Source organism: Rutidosis leptorrhynchoides, chromosome 9 (genome assembly GCF_046630445.1).
Source record: "Rutidosis leptorrhynchoides isolate AG116_Rl617_1_P2 chromosome 9, CSIRO_AGI_Rlap_v1, whole genome shotgun sequence".
Lineage (NCBI taxonomy): Eukaryota > Viridiplantae > Streptophyta > Magnoliopsida > Asterales > Asteraceae > Rutidosis > Rutidosis leptorrhynchoides.
The window spans coordinates 234,537,418-234,559,925 of NC_092341.1; the positions used below are offsets into that span (position 1 = coordinate 234,537,418).

The 22,508-nt window shown below is 30.3% G+C and overlaps 1 protein-coding gene across 1 annotated transcript; it reads left to right on the plus strand.

Moving 5' to 3' along the window:
- The first annotated feature begins 3,237 nt into the window (after positions 1-3,237).
- Positions 3,238-17,676, plus strand: LOC139869370 (ADP-ribosylation factor-like). Its single transcript, XM_071857685.1, has 6 exons — positions 3,238-3,353; positions 3,834-3,989; positions 4,220-4,290; positions 4,395-4,514; positions 4,684-4,802; positions 17,445-17,676. The coding sequence occupies exons 2-6, from the start codon at positions 3,842-3,844 to the stop codon at positions 17,533-17,535; spliced, it is 549 nt and encodes a 182-aa protein (XP_071713786.1). The 5' UTR covers positions 3,238-3,353; positions 3,834-3,841; the 3' UTR covers positions 17,536-17,676.
- Positions 17,677-22,508: the final 4,832 nt, after the last annotated feature.

Consider the following 22,508-nt stretch of genomic DNA (forward strand, 5'->3'; position numbering starts at 1 on the left):
TTCGTGTTTTTGACTTGAAATGGTGTTAGTTAGTGTCTATGGCTCATTGTGATGTCGTGTGTGTAATTTATATGCTCATCTCGTTGTTTTAGTGTAACTTGCATGAACTTGAATTTTGGTGTGTTGTTCTTGAATTTTGGATGATCATATGTTGTTAGATGTTAAAAGTTCATGTTCTAATTGTGTTCCTAGTATCACTAGCTTCAATTTGATGTGTAGGTTGCTTTAGAAAAGTTCATGAACTTGATTTATGATTTTGGTGAATTTGGGTTAGGGTTGATGAACTTGAAATGGACTTTTGATGCATTGAATGCCATGGATTATTATTGGTAAGTGTTTAGTTGGATTGTATGCTTGATTACCTTCAAAACGGCATATCATTCATGTAAATTGGTTGCCCGAATCATTGAATTGCATTTATGAACTTGTATGCGGTTAATGTTAAGCATTAGATGCGGTTTTGGTTGTTGTATTAGGTAGATTGATTGATGAAATGTGTTTAGTTGTTTTCCTCGTCAAATTACCTTCCCAACGGTATAAGATACTTGTCTTGATTGTTTGCGGATCATAAATGGTGATTGTTTGAAGTTAGGTTCGTGCATAAAACTTAAAAACTGCCAGAATTCTCTGCACAGGTAATGGCGCGGCGCGCCATATACCCGCGCGGCGCGCCAAAGTGGTCTGTCCAACTTTGTCAATTTTCGAATAATGTTTGCTATGCTACGCACCTCCGATTCACATGTAACTTGTTCTAACATGCTCATACATGATTAAAAACCTCAGAAAAATAGTTTGGGACCCGGCCCGAACGTGTTGACTTTTTCGTTGACTTTGACCGACCAAAGTTTGACTTTTTGTCAAACTTAACCAAATGATTATGCAACCTTCCTAACTTGTTTATATACTTGTACCTTGCATGAAACTTGACAATTTGATTTCACATGCTACATAATCGAGTCGTAACGAGCCATAGGACTAATTGAACATCTTTGACCTATCGTGTTTACCGTTATTGATACGACCTATTTGTTTAGGTCAAGACTAGCACTATCCTTCGCACACGTTATTTTGTGAAGTACTTTTCGTACGTGCACTCAAGGTGAGATCATAGTCCCACTTTTACTCTTTTGCACTTACATTTGGGATGAGAAAAACATAAACGTTTCTTTTTACTAAGTGAACACAAGTACAGGAAAACAAACATTCTACATACGAGTTTGAACAAAAATCCTCAATTCGATTATCATTAGTTACACTTGCCGGGTGTAAGCGAGAACTTATGTTATATGGCCATATGGGTTTGACAAACCCTCATTCAAACGGTTCGCTACCGTTTACGAATGAAATGTATTTTCGAGAAACAGTGTATGTTCTAACACTATTGTGATGGGGTTCTATGGAAGGAATGTTAAGCATTGATAATTGGGTGCTCGTGAAACAAACTTTTGGAATGTATTACTATTATCTCATGGTTGCAAATCTTGTGGTTCACTTGTACTTACTTACTTAAACCTATGATTTCACCAACGTTTTCGTTGACAGATTTCTATGTTTTTCGCAGGTCCTTGAACGATACATGATACATGCTTCCGCTCATTATTTTGATACTTGCATTGGATGTCGAGTATATATGCATACATGGAGCGTCTTTTGGTTACTTTTAAATTGTGTCGCATAAGTTTCATGTGTACTTAAAACTTTGTATCGTAACTTGTGGTGGAACTATTCTTGTAAACTTTGAACAATCTTTACATTTGAAATGAATGCGACATATCTTTAGGTCAAACGTTGTTTTAAAGACTTATGACCATGTAACGGGACCTAAGTAGACGGCGCCGTCAAACATGATTTGGTCGGGTCGCTACATCACACACATATACACCGAGACGTCAAATAAAATATATATATGATGTATATATATATATATTACTCAAGTAACAAAATAGTAAATCGAAATTAATTCATTTACTATTCATATGAATAGTAAATGAATCGAAATTAATTAATTTACTATTTACATGAAAGCGACATGATAGAAATTATTAATTATAAGTTACATAACATACCCCTGAAGTATTTGAGAAATACGACTTTATGATAATTGACGGGTTCTTTTAAAAGGTTCGCGGGCGAAATATTAAAATAAAATATCTATATATATTGTACCATATTGCGGAGTAATTAATCTCTCATTCTTCTTTCGATGAACTAAAACTTTTGATTTCATAATATTAACCAAAGGTTGATTAATATTACTTGGGTTTGGACTAGCATCCATTGACGGTCGTTTGAAGTGTAGTGTGGACTATCCAAAGAGACGGTCATACTTTTGATCGTAAGTTTCTCTCCGTCTCATCAATTTCTCCAAGAAAGGTATATCGTCAACTCCTCCTTTGTTGTTTTATATTCATGACAATTATTATGGTGTAACTGGATCATTGAGAAAGATTAATCGTGTGCATGTTTCATTGAATAAGTGAAAATTTAATCTTGTTAAATTTTGTTCATAAAATAATAAAAGATTATTATTTTAACTATCCGCTGCGTTAATCTGTTTTGGTAAAAGTACACACGATTTTCCATCATATAACTCATAGAGAGTTTTAAGAAATACAATTCATAAAGAGTCTTCTTGTACGATACAAATTGCCTATAAATAGGGACTGAGAAGTTATGGAGAAAGACAAGAAATACACAACAACTTATCAATACAAATATTTCTATCTAGTACAATATGACGAAGATATAAGCCTAAAATACTTAGTCATATTACTACTACTTACATATAAACATAAAGATATATCAAATATGAATGTCTTTAATCCTACATAGTCGGTCGGTTCCTATCAAGGATAAGTGGCGTAAAATCAATTACATTTCTTGTGTAATATGTGTTACCAAATTGGGGATCGTCATCCGATACGATAAATCATTCATAAACCTTCTTATTAACCCAAACAATATAACCCTTGTTGTGAGTGATACTGATAAAGAAAATCCACGTGTACGGTAACCACGAACCGTATTATTGTCTTGCGTATCTACGTATCATCAGTGCATTATAAGTGGTCTTAATGAAGTGTACAACTTGTAGCAAAAGGATTGTTGAAAACTTAAGCACTAAGTCGATATATTCCATGACTTAGTCAACAACAAGGTGCTATGCAAATGACTTGTGGACAGACAAAGTTCATGGGAAACTATAAATAGGGACAAATGCTGTTTATATATTTAACGGTCAGCAGAAAAACACAGGCAATCTGAAACAAATATATTGAATAGGGAAAGGTACCACTCAATAAAGCTAGAAGTACAAACGTCTTAAGCACCGGTCAATATTCTGCTACTTTAAGGTTTACATCCTTTCCTCTTTGTTTAATTTAGATTTAGTTATTAGTTATGAAATTCTTAAGAGTTGTCGTGTAAATAGTTATCAATGGAATTAAGCACCGATAATTGTTCTTTATTATACAATGGAAATACATCTAATCTAAGTCAAACATGTAAAATGGTTAAATGAATAATTAGGTTCTTTGTTGATGGTAAACGACTGTTCAATGGCAACTACAAAATATAGTGTGTAATTGACATCTTTTATGAGAATATAAGTTCGGCAACCACTCTACCATGTGATAGATATCAATTAAAGCATGTATTTATCAAACTATTAAAACATAGTGTGTTAAAAACCATTGGGGTAAAAGTATGTATTCATTTGATAGAACTCACCACAATGTTATGCGGTCATTATTTATGACTAAAATTGAACTTATATTGAAAGCGATTTCGAAGTGTGTGAATATAACATTCGACCTAATATGATGCAATTACAGATCAAAAGATGGGGATGAGTTTGACCAAATTGTTTAGCAAGCTTTTCGCAAAGAAAGAAATGAGAATTTTGATGTTGGGTCTTGATGCTGCTGGTAAAACAACCATCTTATACAAGTTAAAGCTTGGAGGAATCGTCACAACAGTTCCTTCAATCGGTACGTCATTATATATTAAAGTATTGATCAAAAGTAACCATAGTTATACATTGACATTTTACTAATAAGTTCATTTCCTTATATGATGAATCATGAGTGAAATTTGATTGAAATTTGGTCACTACTTTAGTATAAAATTTTGATCTCACTTTTGCTTTCTATATGTTTCGTAAATATGATATAATGGAACAATGTTGATAGGTTTTTAATGCGAAAAAAATTCTTTTTAGGATTCAATGTTGAGAAGGTTGAATATAAGAATATCAGCTTCACTGTGTGGGATATTTGTGGCCAAGACGGGGTTTGTATCATTTTTTATTTTCGTGTTTAATGGGTACGTACTATTAAATTAATGTTTGTTTCATGTTGCTTAATTAACATATAATTACTTCGACGTGCTTTCAGATTCGTCCCTTGTGGAGATTCTATTTCGAAAACACGCAAGGGATTATATTTGTAGTGGATAGCAATGACAGGGAACGCGTTATCCAAGCAAGGGATGAGTTGTATAAGATGTTAAATGAGGTTGGCCATTTACTTCATTATAAATGTCAAATTGTAATCATTAAATGAGGTTGGCCACAATAGTCATGTTAGACGGAGCTAATATGTAGTACTGTAATTCTTTTCAATCTTCTCTAATTAATTAGTTTAAAGAAGTCACAGAAACGGTCTAAGTTTCCACTACTTACAGGATGAGTTAAGAGATGCGGTTTTCCTGGTTTTAGCGAACAAAAAAGATTTGCCTAATGCAATGAATGCTGCAGAATTAACTGATAAGCTCGGGTTGCATTCTCTTTGTCAACGCCCTTGGTAAACTACCGACAAGTTGACTTTTAAATTGTTTGACTTAATTGTGATGACCCGGGAATTTCCGACCAAATTTAAACTTAATCTTTATTTGATTTCGACACGATAAGCAAAAATCTGTAATGTTAAGTCTTGAAAGTTTGAAATCTATATTCATGTAATCAATTACCTTTGACTGTGCTCGACGATTCATGAACCTTTAATTATAAATGGAATGTATATATAAATAAGAATATATGTAAATAAATATATATTATAAATTAAACTATTATGCAATTTAATTATTATGGAATATAACTTAAGATCATTTAAAAACTATTATTTAAAAATATTTAGTTAATTACTGAGAGTATATCGAATGTAAATGACTTTGAACATAAATGTGTCAACGTTAACAAAATATTCAAGGTAAACTCTGAGACTATTGTTTCAATATATATAATGAATATATTTACGTTACTTGATATCTAAAACAAAATTAAATATGTAGTAGTTGAAATATATATATATAATCTATAGATACAAAATTGTTATATATAAATGATTGTAGTATTATTATTACTAATATTATTATAACTAGTATTATTATCATCATTAATAATACAATTATCATTTTCATTATTATCATTGTTTATTATTATTATTATCAATATTAATAGCATAGCAATACTATTAATTTTATTAAAATTATGATGCCGAAAATTGAAGCAATTTGATTAGTTATAATTATTAATATCTCTGCTAGTATTGTTAAGATCATTATTATTGTAACTAGTAGTAAAGTTAAAATTTTAAATAAAAATAATATTAGTATTATTATCAAATGTTAATATTACCATTAAAGAATTATTATTATTATTAATGATTATTCTTATTATTATTTTTTTATTAATATTATCATATTATTATTTATCATTTATCATTATTAATTCCTTTATCAATAATAATATTATTATTAGTAATATTATTATTTGTATTATTAATAGTCTTAATATATTTATATTTGTTAAATGTCAAAAATTCGAATTAGATACAGATATATATAAGCAAATACCTAAACACAAGTTATATATATATAAATATATATCCAGATATATATATAAATATAAATACAATTATATATAAATGATATATATATTGTATAATTCGTACGAACTTGTTAAGAATAGCCATCAAACTATTTCTCAATTTTGTTTCTGTCTTTGATCTTGTTACATGTCAACTTCAATCTACATTACAGGGTCAAAATCAGTTAGCAATCGATTTCACAGATATTTATTTTTATTTTTATTTTATTTTTCTGTCTGTTATCGTATCAGCCAAATTCACTTTACATATATGGGAATTACTCAAAGTTTTGAACTAACTCAGTCGACTTTATATCTCCATTATCAATTACCACTATCCCTTCTCTGCAATTCAAATTAAAACAGAAAGAACTTTTAAATAAACAAGTCGCTACCCTGTTATTGTACTCCATATTCAAAAACCTTCAATTCGAAATCGATTACAAAAAGTGTTAAAACAGTTTCGTTAGGAATCTTATACATAAAGTATCTGCAAAGTTTCAAGAATCAATTCTTCATATCAAGTAAGAATTTTAGAGTCAAAGTTCTGTTTTCAAAAAGTCAACAAATGTTCTTCAGCTTAATTCGTGTTTTCTGTTTACATTTAGGTTAATTTGATAATTCAGAAAGTTTATATGAGAGTTTTTAAACCTGTTTCATGTTATAATTTATGTCTAAAACACTCTTGAAATTAAAAACCGAAATTGTGTTCTTCGTTTAGCTTGGACAGCAGATACAGATACATATTTTTTTTTCTTTTTCTTTTTCTCCTTTTGATTTAGCTGAAACAACCACGTAGAGTATTTCTGTTTCAATTTAAAAGCACGTTGATTTGATTTACTGTTATAATCTTGGTTTTGATCGATTGGATTGTTTTTTTTTTGAAGAAGATGAAAATTAGGAAACAGAAAAGGTTCGGTTTATAATTAAATGGAATCTGATATAAATCAGATAAACTGACGGCAGAGGAATGGTTTCGGGGGTATGCGGGTGTTCAAGAGGTCTCGGGTTCGAGTCCCGTTGGGTGAATTTTCTTTTTAGGGTATACCATTTCTTTCCATTTTCATTATTATTATTATTATTATTATTATTGTTATTATTATTATTGTTATTATTCTTACTAGTATTAATTAATATTGTTAGAATATTATTATTACTAATATTATTACATATGTACTATTGTTATTATAATTATAATTATAATTATGATCATTATTATTATTATTATTATCATTATTATGAACATAATACAATTTATCATTATAAATGTTACTATTAGTATCATTTTATAAAATTGTTGGTATTATTATTATTATTATCAATAAAAGTATTGGTAATAAAATCATCAATGACGTTATCATTTATTATTAGTATTATGATTATAAACACAACTATGAATGATATTATTATTATTATGATTACTAACTTATCTTTTTAAGTGCTATTATTATAATTATGATTAGGATTATTATTATTATTATTATTATAAAAGTGATACAAATTATAATTAGTTTCACTAATATTAGTATTAATATCATTTTCGTAATTATTAATATTACTACTATTATTAATATAAATATTTTTTTTACAATATCGTTATTAGTATTATCACTATCAAGAAAGTTATTATTATTAGTAAATCATTATTTTCAAAACTATCATTATTATTACAGATAAATATTTTGACCTAGCATATATATGGTATTAATAGTTTATATACCTATATATATATAAAACATATTAACATTAATTACACAAATACTTATATATAACAAACCAAAGAATTTTAGATATAATACTAACCACATATAAATATACATATATATATAGATATACTAATATAATTAAATATATAGATATTAATCATTTAAATATATATACAACATAAATATATATAACTATATAAGTAATAACCATTTTCAAATATATATATACAAATTAAATAAATAATATATATAGATACAGTATGTGAAATTGTTCGAGTACGGTTATATGTATTGATAAATATACAAATGATATAGGTTCGTGAATCCAAGGCCAACCATGCATTTGTTCAGTTGTTTAATGTCGATATATGTATTTTTACTACAAAATACATTAGGTGAGTTTCATTTATCCCTTTTTACTCATTACATTTTTGGGCTGAGAATACATGCAAATGCTTTATTAACTGTTTTATAATATTTATATGCGTGAGTTTCATTAATCCCTTTTTAAATGCTTTTGCAATATATATTTTTGGGCTGAGAATACATGCGCAACTTTTATAACTGTTTTACGAAATAGACACAAGTAATCGAAATTACGTTCTATGGTTGAATGATCGAAACTGAATATGCCCCTTTTTATTAAGTCTGGTAATCTAAGAATTAGGGAACAGACACCCTAATTGACGCGAACTCTAAAGATAGATCTATCGGGCCCAACAAGCCCCATCCAAAGTACCGGATGCTTTAGTACTTCGAAATATATATCATGTCCGAAGGAGGATCCCGGAATGATAGGGATATTCTTATATGCATATTGTGAATGTCGGTTACCAGGTGTTCAATCCATATGAATGATATTTTTTGTCTCTATGTATGGGACGTATGTTTATGAGAATTGGAAATATGAAATCTTGTGGTCTATTAAATTTATGAAATGATTATTTATGTTAAACTAATGAACTCACCAACCTTTTGGTTGACACTTGAAAGCATGTTTATTCTCATGTATGAAAGAAGTCTTCCGCTGTGCAATTGTTCATTTAAAAGATATTACTTGGAGTCATTCATGACATATTTCAAAAGACGTTGCATTCGAGTCGTCGAGTTCATCAAGATTATTATTTAGTCAATTATAGTTGAATATATTATGAAATGATTTGCATGTCATCAATTTTCGATATAAAGCAAGCTTGTCTTTTAAAAACGAATGCAATGTTTGTAAAATGTATCATATAGAGGTCAAGTACCTCGCGATGTAACTAACTATTGTGAATCGTTTGTAATCGATATGGACTTTGTCCGGATGGATTAGGACGGGTCCTTTCAGTTGGTATCAGAGCGGTGGTCTTAGTGAACTGGGTCTGCATTAGTGTGTCTAACTGATAAGTCGTTAGGATGCATTAGTGAGTCTGGACTTCGACCGTGTCTGCATGTCAAAAGTTTTGCTTATTACTTCGTGTCAAAAATTACCTGCTTATCATTCTTAGAGAATCAATTGCTTATCATTCTTAGTCTAGACACGTTTTACTGCATTGATTGCATGATTAGTGTATGGACAAAATTCATATCTTAGCATATCTGCTAATTCATATCTTAGCGTATCTGTTATTATAAACTTTGCCTGACATTTTCTGTAGATTCCTCCGTAACTTATGGGATTTTAGTATTATATATGCATATGTAAATTATGTATTGCAGGGTACTAATCTACATCCTATAATCTATTTCTTATCAAAAATCCTCCATCTGATCGTACGAGATGAATCCTGCAACCAGTTCGAGTCCCTCAGATTCCGATAGCGATTCCGATAGTTATTCCGACAGCTATTCCGGCATAGATGTTCACCTAAGCTCCGAAAACAGCGTCATCAGCATGAATCAACCAATCAGCCATTATCAATTCATCTGATGGGTTCGTAGTCGACTTAATTAATGGAAACGCGCAGAAGGCAATCCCTTCCACCGACCGAATTCACCTCTTAACAATGAACCTGAAGCGTTTACCGACGAACCTGTTCGAGACACCATTTTCAGTCTCATTTCCAGGGTAACTCGACAAGATCATATTCTATCCACAATTCTAAACCCTATTCATCTGCTCGTTCCGACCGACAATCATCCTGGAGTAATAAGTCAACGAACTTCGCGCTCAAGTAATCAATCTGGAGAATATGGTACAAAATGTACCAGCTTCAGCAACATCACCAGCACCAACAGTACAATCAGTAACAGCACCAGTACCATCAACAATCCATGCCTCAACATCTCATTATATACCTCGAGTATAATCATCGTTCTACATATCGTTCTACATCAATTATCTTCGTTCTTCATGGAGATTATGTAATCTCTAATGTTTTAGAGATTATATATTCTTGCTCTAACGGTAAATCAAATGAGTTTAATATCATATTAACTCATTAAATCCATGATTACATCTGAAGAAAATATATATGTAAATATGTTTTCATAAAGGTTGTAATTTAAAATTCTTTTGTACAAACTGCTAATGGTGAAAATATTTTAACGGGTAGGTAATACCCGAGGAATATTTAAATTTCACATTAATAAGTTACACTGTATATTCTTCGAATCTGATTCCACAGTTATTCACTATCCTACTTACATCCACCGGTATCCGTATCCGTTCACCGCAGAGTAACCATTTTCATTAAATTTTAAATTTGGATTTTGACCTATCAGAATCCAACAAGTGGCATAATGAAGAAAACATTTGACGGAATAAAATTTGTTAGAAACAAACAAATTAACTATGAGGAATTTTGTTAAGAATCCACGCTAACAAAATCCTAGCTAACTGTTCCTAGCTAACTGTTCACATGTTAATTTATCGCAATTTTATTTATAGTCATTTAATTTCTGTTATTTATTTTACGCACTTTAAATATCGGGACACGTATACAATGTTTTGACATATCATATCGACCCATCTATATATATATTTCGGAACAACCATAGGCACTCTATATGCAAATGTTGGAGTTAGCTATACAGGGTTGAGGTTGATTCCAAAATATATATATATATATATATACTTTGAGTTGTGATCGAGTCTGAGACGTATACGGGTCACGACACGTATTAATTAATTCGAATTTTATATATTAAACTATATATGAATTATTGGGCTGTCAACTGCGGACTATCAACTGATGACTACCAACATTGAACAATTAAAATGAACTAAAATATTGATTAAAACATATGAAACTAAATAATTCTTCAAGTCTGCCACTTGATTTCATCTTAAACCTCAATTGTATCTTCACGATTACATTCTGCGTTCAAACCTTTCATGATTCTTGAAAACACCTCAATCGAGAGGATGAACCAACCGCACTTCATTTACGGAAGGAAAGAGTTATGCATATAGTTATGCACCTGAGAAACTCTCGGCAACTGAGTAAAAGTTTAACATTTAGCCGCGTCAGATCCTTTGACATTTATTAGCAAAAATAACTTAGTAATCTCTTTCCAAATTAGCAAATTTTGTCACAGCTCCAACAAGTCAACTTCGACTTTTTCGTTCGAAACAACCTTATTATAACCTTGATATATATACGTGCTCTTTTATTATTACCGGCAAACTTTTCATATTTTACCATATTACCAGCAGACGTACCAGCAACCTCGTTGCTTCTTGGTTAAACCTCTCTGATAAATCATTATATTTATTCATTGAAACCCTATCATATACTCATCCGCATCTTATAACGAGAACTGCCATAATAATTACCGGGAATCAGCAATCAGTACTTTGAAAACTCACAGCATATCTACATCAACAGTTATATGTATGACATTTATCTCTAAGAATTATGACCTTCCATTCTGAAATTCTGAAAAGCACTCAGTCACAAATCAATACTCTGAATGTTGAAAAAGCTGAATGAAGCAGCAGAAACCATAGACAACCGTAAATGACCTTAATCATCGAAAGTTTGATGATAAAGAATTGTATGTTGGCAAAGCTCAGAAAAAGTTGAAACTGAAAAACTGATTGAACAAAATACGAAGGAGTCTCTGAATAAATCACAAGGACTAAACTTGTACATTAAGAATCCTGATGATTCTGTTTCTGATAAAATCTTTAGCAAATACTTTGCTTCCGACTCCAAACTCTTGCGGACAAAATTTCTTCACCATCCTTCGATATCAGAAATTCTAAGATATCATCGTATCTTTCATTATAAATATCCTCCATATTTCTGAAGATATTTTCATAACTATTCTTATCTGAAAATCTTTAATCTCATCATGATATCAGTGTTACATCATATAGAAACTGTTAGTTTCTATATTCTGTAAACTTTCGAGCTTAAAATATAAATGTTATTGGAGTAATGTTGGGAACTGATGCATGAGTTAGTATAATATAATGACACTTGATCAACGTGATTATATTACAGTAAGTCATGCTGAGTTCTAATGGGACATGATGGTTCACAGTAGATCATACCACCATCATGTGTCATGTTACATAACTCTTTCATTCTAATTAACTTCTGAACATATCAAGGAAGTATATTCTTGATAGCTCTATTCTCAATGATTCTGGTAATTTGACGAATCAAATCGTGCTATTACGTTCTTTCTTGATTATAACATTAAATTCATTCGAAACTCCATACTTACAAATTCTAGACCATTACTCGTTTTGCTAAAGATCGAGAGGAGATTAAAAAGACGAAGAGCTCCGAAACATAAAGGAAGATATAAAACTCGACAACAACACTGGAATTACAATAATTAAAAATTAAAACATCACGACAATTAAAAATTAAAAGATTATAATCAAACTACTCGTCGTCATCAATTGTCACCTGCAATGTAGCGTTCACCAGTCATTTCACCATCCGTAAAGTACTCTGGAGACATCGGTATTTCTCTTGATGCCTCAACCGCTGCTTCAGCTGATTCATCGAGGTAACGATAACCCAACGTCTCTTCATCTTCAAGAACCGCATACAAAGAAATGCGTTTACCGCGATCTTCAATGGTATCTTTTATAAAGTACCATTGATCATCGGTACACAGAAAACTTGCCCTAAAATCCGCATCATAATCATCTTTATAAAAGAACACAGACGTGAATTCACACGAAACTTTTTCCTTCAGAAAGGATAGCAAATCTTGTAAACCAACATCACGAATGTCGATATCTTCAAATGAAATACTGTCGCCCCACTCATATTCCTTCATTTGATTACGGAAATCACCTCCGTAATGAACATCGAATGAAACAATCATTGGGGGAAGTGTTAACATTTTACAGTTTGGGAGTGTTTGATTTTGATTTGAGAAAAGTGGAAATATAAAAGAAATATATGTTTGAGTGTATAAAATGAAGTATATGGTTGGTGTTTATATAGTGTAAAAAGTGACCGTTGGGATAGCCGTTGAATTTTTTTTTCTAACGGCTAAAAATTTGGGCAAGTTTTTGGGCGAAGGTGGACGATGCCCGTTGGGACCTCCCTCATGATAGTTTCATTCGTGATCTTCGATTAATCGAATCATTTTATCCATATTACTCAATGATGATAAAAACCCTATTTATCAACTCATATTCGTCATGAAAACATTTTTATTGTTAACCATGACCACCTCACTCAAATTTCGGGACGAAATTTCTTTAACGGGTAGGTACTGTGATGACCCGGGAATTTCCGACCAAATTTAAACTTAATCTTTATTTGATTTCGACACGATAAGCAAAAATCTGTAATGTTAAGTCTTGAAAGTTTGAAATCTATATTCATGTAATCAATTACCTTTGACTGTGCTCGACGATTCATGAACCTTTAATTATAAATGGAATGTATATATAAATAAGAATATATGTAAATAAATATATATTATAAATTAAACTATTATGCAATTTAATTATTATGGAATATAACTTAAGATCATTTAAAAACTATTATTTAAAAATATTTAGTTAATTACTGAGAGTATATCGAATGTAAATGACTTTGAACATAAATGTGTCAACGTTAACAAAATATTCAAGGTAAACTCTGAGACTATTGTTTCAATATATATAATGAATATATTTACGTTACTTGATATCTAAAACAAAATTAAATATGTAGTAGTTGAAATATATATATAATCTATAGATACAAAATTGTTATATATAAATGATTGTAGTATTATTATTACTAATATTATTATAACTAGTATTATTATCATCATTAATAATACAATTATCATTTTCATTATTATCATTGTTTATTATTATTATTATCAATATTAATAGCATAGCAATACTATTAATTTTATTAAAATTATGATGCCGAAAATTGATGCAATTTGATTAGTTATAATTATTAATATCTCTGCTAGTATTGTTAAGATCATTATTATTGTAACTAGTAGTAAAGTTAAAATTTTAAATAAGAATAATATTAGTATTATTATCAAATGTTAATATTACAATTAAAGAATTATTATTATTATTAATGATTATTCTTATTATTATTTTTTTATTAATATTATCATATTATTATTTATCATTTATCATTATTAATTCCTTTATCAATAATAATATTATTATTAGTAATATTATTATTTGTATTATTAATAGTCTTAATATATTTATATTTGTTAAATGCCAAAAATTCAAATTAGATACAGATATATATAAGCAAATACCTAAACACAAGTTATATATATATAAATATATATCCAGATATATATATAAATATAAATACAATTATATATAAATGATATATATATTGTATAATTCGTACGAACTTGTTAAGAATAGCCATCAAACTGTTTCTCAATTTTGTTTCTGTCTTTGATCTTGTTACATGTCAACTTCAATCTACATTACAGGGTCAAAATCAGTTAGCAATCGATTTCACAGATATTTATTTTTATTTTTATTTTATTTTTCTGTCTGTTATCGTATCAGCCAAATTCACTTTACATATATGGGAATTACTCAAAGTTTTGAACTAACTCAGTCGACTTTATATCTCCATTATCAATTACCACTATCCCTTCTCTGCAATTCAAATTAAAACAGAAAGAACTTTTAAATAAACAAGTCGCTACCCTGTTATTGTACTCCATATTCAAAAACCTTCAATTCGAAATCGATTACAAAAAGTGTTAAAACAGTTTCGTTAGGAATCTTATACATAAAGTATCTGCAAAGTTTCAAGAATCAATTCTTCATATCAAGTAAGAATTTTAGAGTCAAAGTTCTGTTTTCAAAAAGTCAACAAATGTTCTTCAGCTTAATTCGTGTTTTCTGTTTACATTTAGGTTAATTTGATAATTCAGAAAGTTTATATGAGAGTTTTTAAACCTGTTTCATGTTATAATTTATGTCTAAAACACTCTTGAAATTAAAAACCGAAATTGTGTTCTTCGTTTAGCTTGGACAGCAGATACAGATACATATTTTTTTTCTTTTTCTTTTTCTCCTTTTGATTTAGCTGAAACAACCACGTAGAGTATTTCTGTTTCAATTTAAAAGCACGTTGATTTGATTTACTGTTATAATCTTGGTTTTGATCGATTGGATTGTTTTTTTTTTTTGAAGAAGATGAAAATTAGGAAACAGAAAAGGTTCGGTTTATAATTAAATGGAATCTGATATAAATCAGATAAACTGACGGCAGAGGAATGGTTTCGGGGGTATGCGGGTGTTCAAGAGGTCTCGGGTTCGAGTCCCGTTGGGTGAATTTTCTTTTTAGGGTATACCATTTCTTTCCATTTTCATTATTATTATTATTATTATTATTATTATTATTATTATTATTGTTATTATTATTATTGTTATTATTCTTACTAGTATTAATTAATATTGTTAGAATATTATTATTACTAATATTATTACATATGTACTATTGTTATTATAATTATAATTATGATCATTATTATTATTATTATTATCATTATTATGAACATAATACAATTTATCATTATAAATGTTACTATTAGTATCATTTTATAAAATTGTTGGTATTATTATTATTATTATCAACAAAAGTATTGGTAATAAAATCATCAATGACGTTATCATTTATTATTAGTATTATGATTATAAACACAACTATGAATGATATTATTATTATTATGATTACTAACTTATCTTTTTAAGTGCTATTATTATAATTATGATTAGGATTATTATTATTATTATTATTATAAAAGTGATACAAATTATAATTAGTTTCACTAATATTAGTATTAATATCATTTTCGTAATTATTAATATTACTACTATTATTAATATAAATATTTTTTTTACAATATCGTTATTAGTATTATCACTATCAATAAAGTTATTATTATTAGTAAATCATTATTTTCAAAACTATCATTATTATTACAGATAAATATTTTGACCTAGCATATATATGGTATTAATAGTTTATATACCTATATATATATAAAACATATTAACATTAATTACACAAATACTTATATATAACAAACCAAAGAATTTTAGATATAATACTAACCACATATAAATATACATATATATATATATATATAGATATACTAATATAATTAAATATATAGATATTAATCATTTAAATATATATACAACATAAATATATATAACTATATAAGTAATAACCATTTTCAAATATATATATACAAATTAAATAAATAATATATATAGATACAGTATGTGAAATTGTTCGAGTACGGTTATATGTATTGATAAATATACAAATGATATAGGTTCGTGAATCCAAGGCCAACCATGCATTTGTTCAGTTGTTTAATGTCGATATACGTATTTTTACTACAAAATACATTAGGTGAGTTTCATTTATCCCTTTTTACTCATTACATTTTTGGGCTGAGAATACATGCAAATGCTTTATTAACTGTTTTATAATATTTATATGCGTGAGTTTCATTAATCCCTTTTTAAATGCTTTTGCAATATATATTTTTGGGCTGAGAATACATGCGCAACTTTTATAACTGTTTTACGAAATAGACACAAGTAATCGAAATTACGTTCTATGGTTGAATGATCGAAACTGAATATGCCCCTTTTTATTAAGTCTGGTAATCTAAGAATTAGGGAACAGACACCCTAATTGACGCGAACTCTAAAGATAGATCTATCGGGCCCAACAAGCCCCATCCAAAGTACCGGATGCTTTAGTACTTCGAAATATATATCATGTCCGAAGGAGGATCCCGGAATGATAGGGATATTCTTATATGCATATTGTGAATGTCGGTTACCAGGTGTTCAATCCATATGAATGATATTTTTTGTCTCTATGTATGGGACGTATGTTTATGAGAATTGGAAATATGAAATCTTGTGGTCTATTAAATTTATGAAATGATTATTTATGTTAAACTAATGAACTCACCAACCTTTTGGTTGACACTTGAAAGCATGTTTATTCTCAGGTATGAAAGAAGTCTTCCGCTGTGCAATTGTTCATTTAAAAGATATTACTTGGAGTCATTCATGACATATTTCAAAAGACGTTGCATTCGAGTCGTCGAGTTCATCAAGATTATTATTTAGTCAATTATAGTTGAATATATTATGAAATGATTTGCATGTCATCAATTTTCGATATAAAGCAAGCTTGTCTTTTAAAAACGAATGCAATGTTTGTAAAATGTATCATATAGAGGTCAAGTACCTCGCGATGTAACTAACTATTGTGAATCGTTTGTAATCGATATGGACTTTGTCCGGATGGATTAGGACGGGTCCTTTCATTAATTGGTTCAGTATCAGATATTAAATATTGTACTATATATGAACCATAACTTAGAATGAGACGTTGTGACATAAGTGTGTGAATATGTGTCCTGCTTACTAACTAAAATGGCGTGTTAATGTTTAGGTATATCCAAAGCACATGTGCAACATCTGGTGAGGGGCTTTATGAAGGTTTGGAATGGCTCTCCAAAAACATTGTTAGCAAGGCAAGTTAGTTTAAAGTAATAAAATGTCTTGAAAATAGTTTTTATATTAATTTGATTATAATCTATTTATGTAGCTCATTTCGTTATGATAATAGCTCAGTTCTTTATGATAATTTGATTATAATCTATTGATGTAGCTCAGTTCGTTATGTAGCTCAGTTCGTTATGAAAATTTGATTATAATTTATTGATGTGGCTAAGTTCTGTTTGGAACACTAATGGTATTGTATGTTCGAAGTAGTTGCTAAAAGGTTGATGGACGTTCGTGGTTAACATTCGGTTTTGGGTCATTTTACAACAAATGGGTCAAGAGTCATTTCGGGAAAAAATATCCCTGTCTGGGTCCAATCCCGGATCGGGATCGAGCATGTTTTTATACTTTTGGGACAGAACCCAATCCCAGATCAGGTTTTTTTGATATCCTGGATCGGGATCAGAAAAAAAATGTTGTCGTTTTTTTGGTGTCGGTTTGAGGTGGTTTCATACATACACAGAAACACCAAGAACTCGGGCTAGCTATGGCTAAAATCCTACGAAGATGATCAAGCTTTGCTGAATCAAAGCTGAGAGTAATGAGGCAATCTAAAAGCAATCAAGTAGTCAAGGTTCCTAAGCCAACACAGATAATAATGTACATAAATACTAATAACTTTGTACATTGTACATGCATTACCAGTCTGTTACAAGAGGCTACAGACTAGTACAAATACATGGTCATCATGAATATGTAAATAGTTAATGGCATGAACCTTCCAAGTTTAACACATCCACAGCTATACCACTTACAACCACATTACACTTTGGGGTGCTAATTTTGACCCAAAACGCGAGATGAAATCAGCTGGCTAATTGTAACCCAAATTGTATAGTTCAACCTGAAACTAACCTGTTCGGGTCATATCCGAATAGGGTTGGGTAAATATCAACTCACCAACTCAAACCCACCATGATAGCCATCCCTTAGTATTTGGTCCCTATTGTAACATCAAGTTTTGATCCTTCTTACACCTAAACTACACATTGGGCAAAAACAAAAGTTTGATTTAAGTCAAAATTCCCGGAGTAAATATTGTTAGCGTATATAAGCTTGTTATTAGACATTAATCTTATGTTATGTAAACTTAGTTACTAAGAAAACTTAGTTATTAAGAAAACTTAGTTACTAAGAAAACTTAACTATTAAGTATTCTTAGCTATTAAGTATTCTTAACTATTAAGAATACTTAGCCATTAAGTATTCTTATCCATTAAGGATACTTAGATATTTTATTATCCTTAATTGTTAAGTAATTATCGGTGTTCGTGATCCTTAGCTCCTAAGATTTCTTAGAGGTTAAGAAAGTTAGTTTTTTAGCCTATAAATAGATGTTGTAATCAAGAGTTGTATAAGATAACAAATCTTCAAATAATACAACCAATCTTCAAATTATTTCTATTCTACACTTTCATTATCTATTCTAATCTACTTAGCAACAAAGTCTTGCTATTTTAATCTTAGCAACAAAGTCTTGCTACCTTAATCTTTCAAGTGTAGATTTCTATTCTATTCTTGAACATTTACAGTGGTATCAGAGCTCTCTTCTTAAGGGGCTGTTTTATTCACGCTAAAGAAATTTAGACTAGACATGGCATCTAGTTAAACTGCTCCAGCAATTCCAACATTTAATGGATTGCACTATCATATTTGGGCAGTAAAGATGAAGACATATTTGAAGTCTCGAGGTTTATGGAAGGTTGTAGAGACTGATGAAGATCCTCCAGCACTCAGAGCAAACCCAACTGTTGCTCAACTAAGAAATTATGAAGAAGAGTTGCTGAAGAAAGATAAAGCACTTACCTGTTTACATTCAGGACTTGCTGATCAAATTTTCACCTCAATAATGGACTTGGACACACCAAAAGTTGTGTGGGATAAAATTCAAGATACTTATGAAGGTTCTGATAGAGTAAAAGCTGTCAGATTATTGACTCTCAGACGAGAGTTTGAATTGTTGAAAATGAACGATGATGAACTCGTGAAAGATTATTCATCGCGAATAATGGATGTTGTTAATCCAATTAGACTTCATGGTGACAAGATTTCAGATCAGAAAGTGGTGGAGAAAATAATGATAAGTGTTCCTCAAAAGTTTGAAGCCAAAATTTCAGCAATAGAAGAATCTTGTGATGTTAGCATGCTTACGGTTTCTGAACTAACCAGCAAGCTTCAAGCACAAGAACAAAGGGTCTCTATGAGATCCGAAGAAAAAGTTGAAGGCGCTTTTCAAGCTTCCTTCAAAGATAGCAAGGCCGAATATTCAAGGCAAAACACGTACAAGAAAGGAAATTACAAAGGTACTTTCCCTCCCTGTAAAGTTTGTCGAAATACGAATCATCAAGAAGTTGATTGTTGGTTCAAAGGTAAACGAAACTTTAAGTGCAATTTTTGCAAAAAGTTTGGACATATTGAGAAATATTGTAGAACAAAGAAAAATCAATGCCAAACAAAAGAACTTCAGTTTGAAGAAAATCAGGAAGTAACTGAACACTTGTTCATGGCATCACATGTCGATTACAAAAGTAGAGATGCTGTTGATGAAGGAGCCTACTGGGATTGGAATATGAAGGAAATTAAAAGGCATGAAGCTTCTATTTCAAATCTCAAAAAAGAATCTCATTTTGATGAGTCAGTATTTGATGTCGAAGACACAACTGACACCGAAATTTTGAGAACCAGAAACATTGCTGATGTTTACGAGTCTTGTAATCACGTTATTATGTAGCCCGAAAGCTATATTGAAGCTTCCAAACACGATGAATGGAATGAAGCCATGAAAGAAGAACTTGAAATGATTAAGAAAAATGAAACATCGAAGCTTGTTGATTTGCCAGAGGGTAAGAATGCAACAGGTGTTAAATGGGTGTTTGGAACTAAGTTTCAACCTGATGGTTCAGTTCATAAACACAAAGCAAGGTTGGTAGCGAAAGGATATTCTCAAATTTCTGGTGTGGATTTTAGGGAGACTTTCGCTCCAGTTGCTCGTCATGACGTGATCAAGTTATTGATAGCTATAGCTGCTCAACGCAATTGGAAAATACATCATCTTGATGTGAAATCTGCATTTTTGAATGCTGAACTTGAGGCATTTTTGAATACTGAACTTGAGGAGGAGATTTATGTAAAGCAACCTCAAGGCTTTGAAGTAGTTGGTGAAGAAGAAAAAGTGTACAGATTATATAAGGCACTTTATGGTCTAAAGAAAGCATCAAAGGCGTGGTATTCTGAGATCGACGCTCATTTGATGAATCATAATTGTAGGAGGAGTTCAAGTGCATTTTGCTGGAACTCAAAGAAGCAAATAATTGCCGCACAATCTACTGCAGAGGCAGAATATCTAGCAATTGCATATGCTCTTAATCATGCTGTTTGAATGAGAAATGTGTTGTCCGTCTTAGACCTAACTCAAGAATGTCCAACAGTAATCTATTGTGATAACAAGTCTGCTATTGCTATAGCAGAGAATCCGGTGCAACACGGAAGAACAAACACATCAATATCAAATATCACGATATTCGAGAAGCCGAGAAGAATGGAAAAGTCTAGCTGAAATATTGCACATATGATGATCAATCAATTGGCAGATATGCTTACAAAGTCTCTTACGGGGATGAAGATATATCAATTGAAAATTCGGCTTATGATGTCTAACAACAATCTTAAGGAGGAGTGTTAGCGTATATATGAAATGTCCCGTTCTTATTGATTAAAAACGTTCCATATTAATTGATTTCGTTGCGAGGTTTTGACCTCTATATGAGACGTTTTTCAAAGACTGCATTCATTTTAAAACAAACCATAACCTTTATTTCATCAATAAAGGTTTAAAAAGCTTTACGTAGATTATCAAATAATGATAATCTAAAATATCCTATTTACACACGACCATTACATAATGGTTTACAATACAAATATGTTACAACAAAATAAGTTTCTTGAATGCAGTTTTTACACAATATCATACAAGCATGGACTCCAAATCTCGTCCTTATTTAAGTATGCGATAGCGGAAGCTCTTAATAATCACCTGAGAATAAACATGCTTAAAACGTCAACAAAAATGTTGGTGAGTTATAGGTTTAACCTATATATATCAAATCATAATAATAGACCACAAGATTTCATATTTCAATACACATCCCATACATAGAGATAAAAATCATTCATATGATGAACACCTGGTAACCGACATTAACAAGATGCATATATAAGAATATCCCCATCATTCCGGGACACCCTTCGGATATGATATAAATTTCGAAGTACTAAAGCATCCGGTACTTTGGATGGGGTTTGTTAGACCCAATAGATCTATCTTTAGGATTCGCGTCAATTAGGGTGTCTGTTCCCTAATTCTTAGATTACCAGACTTAATAAAAAGGGGCATATTCGATTTCGATAATTCAACCATAGAATGTAGTTTCACGTACTTGTGTCTATTTTGTAAATCATTTATAAAACCTGCATGTATTCTCATCCCAAAAATATTAGATTTTAAAAGTGGGACTATAACTCACTTTCACAGATTTTTACTTCGTCGGGAAGTAAGACTTGGCCACTGGTTGATTCACGAACCTATAACAATATATACATATATATCAAAGTATGTTCAAAATATATTTACAACACTTTTAATATATTTTGATGTTTTAAGTTTATTAAGTCAGCTGTCCTCGTTAGTAACCTACAACTAGTTGTCCACAGTTAGATGTATAGAAATAAATCGATAAATATTATCTTGAATCAATCCACGACCCAGTGTATACGTATCTCAGTATTGATCACAACTCAAACTATATATATTTTGGAATCAACCTCAACCCTGTATAGCTAACTCCAACATTCACATATAGAGTGTCTATGGTTGTTCCGAAATATATATAGATGTGTCGACATGATAGGTCGAAACATTGTATACGTGTCTATGGTATCTCAAGATTACATA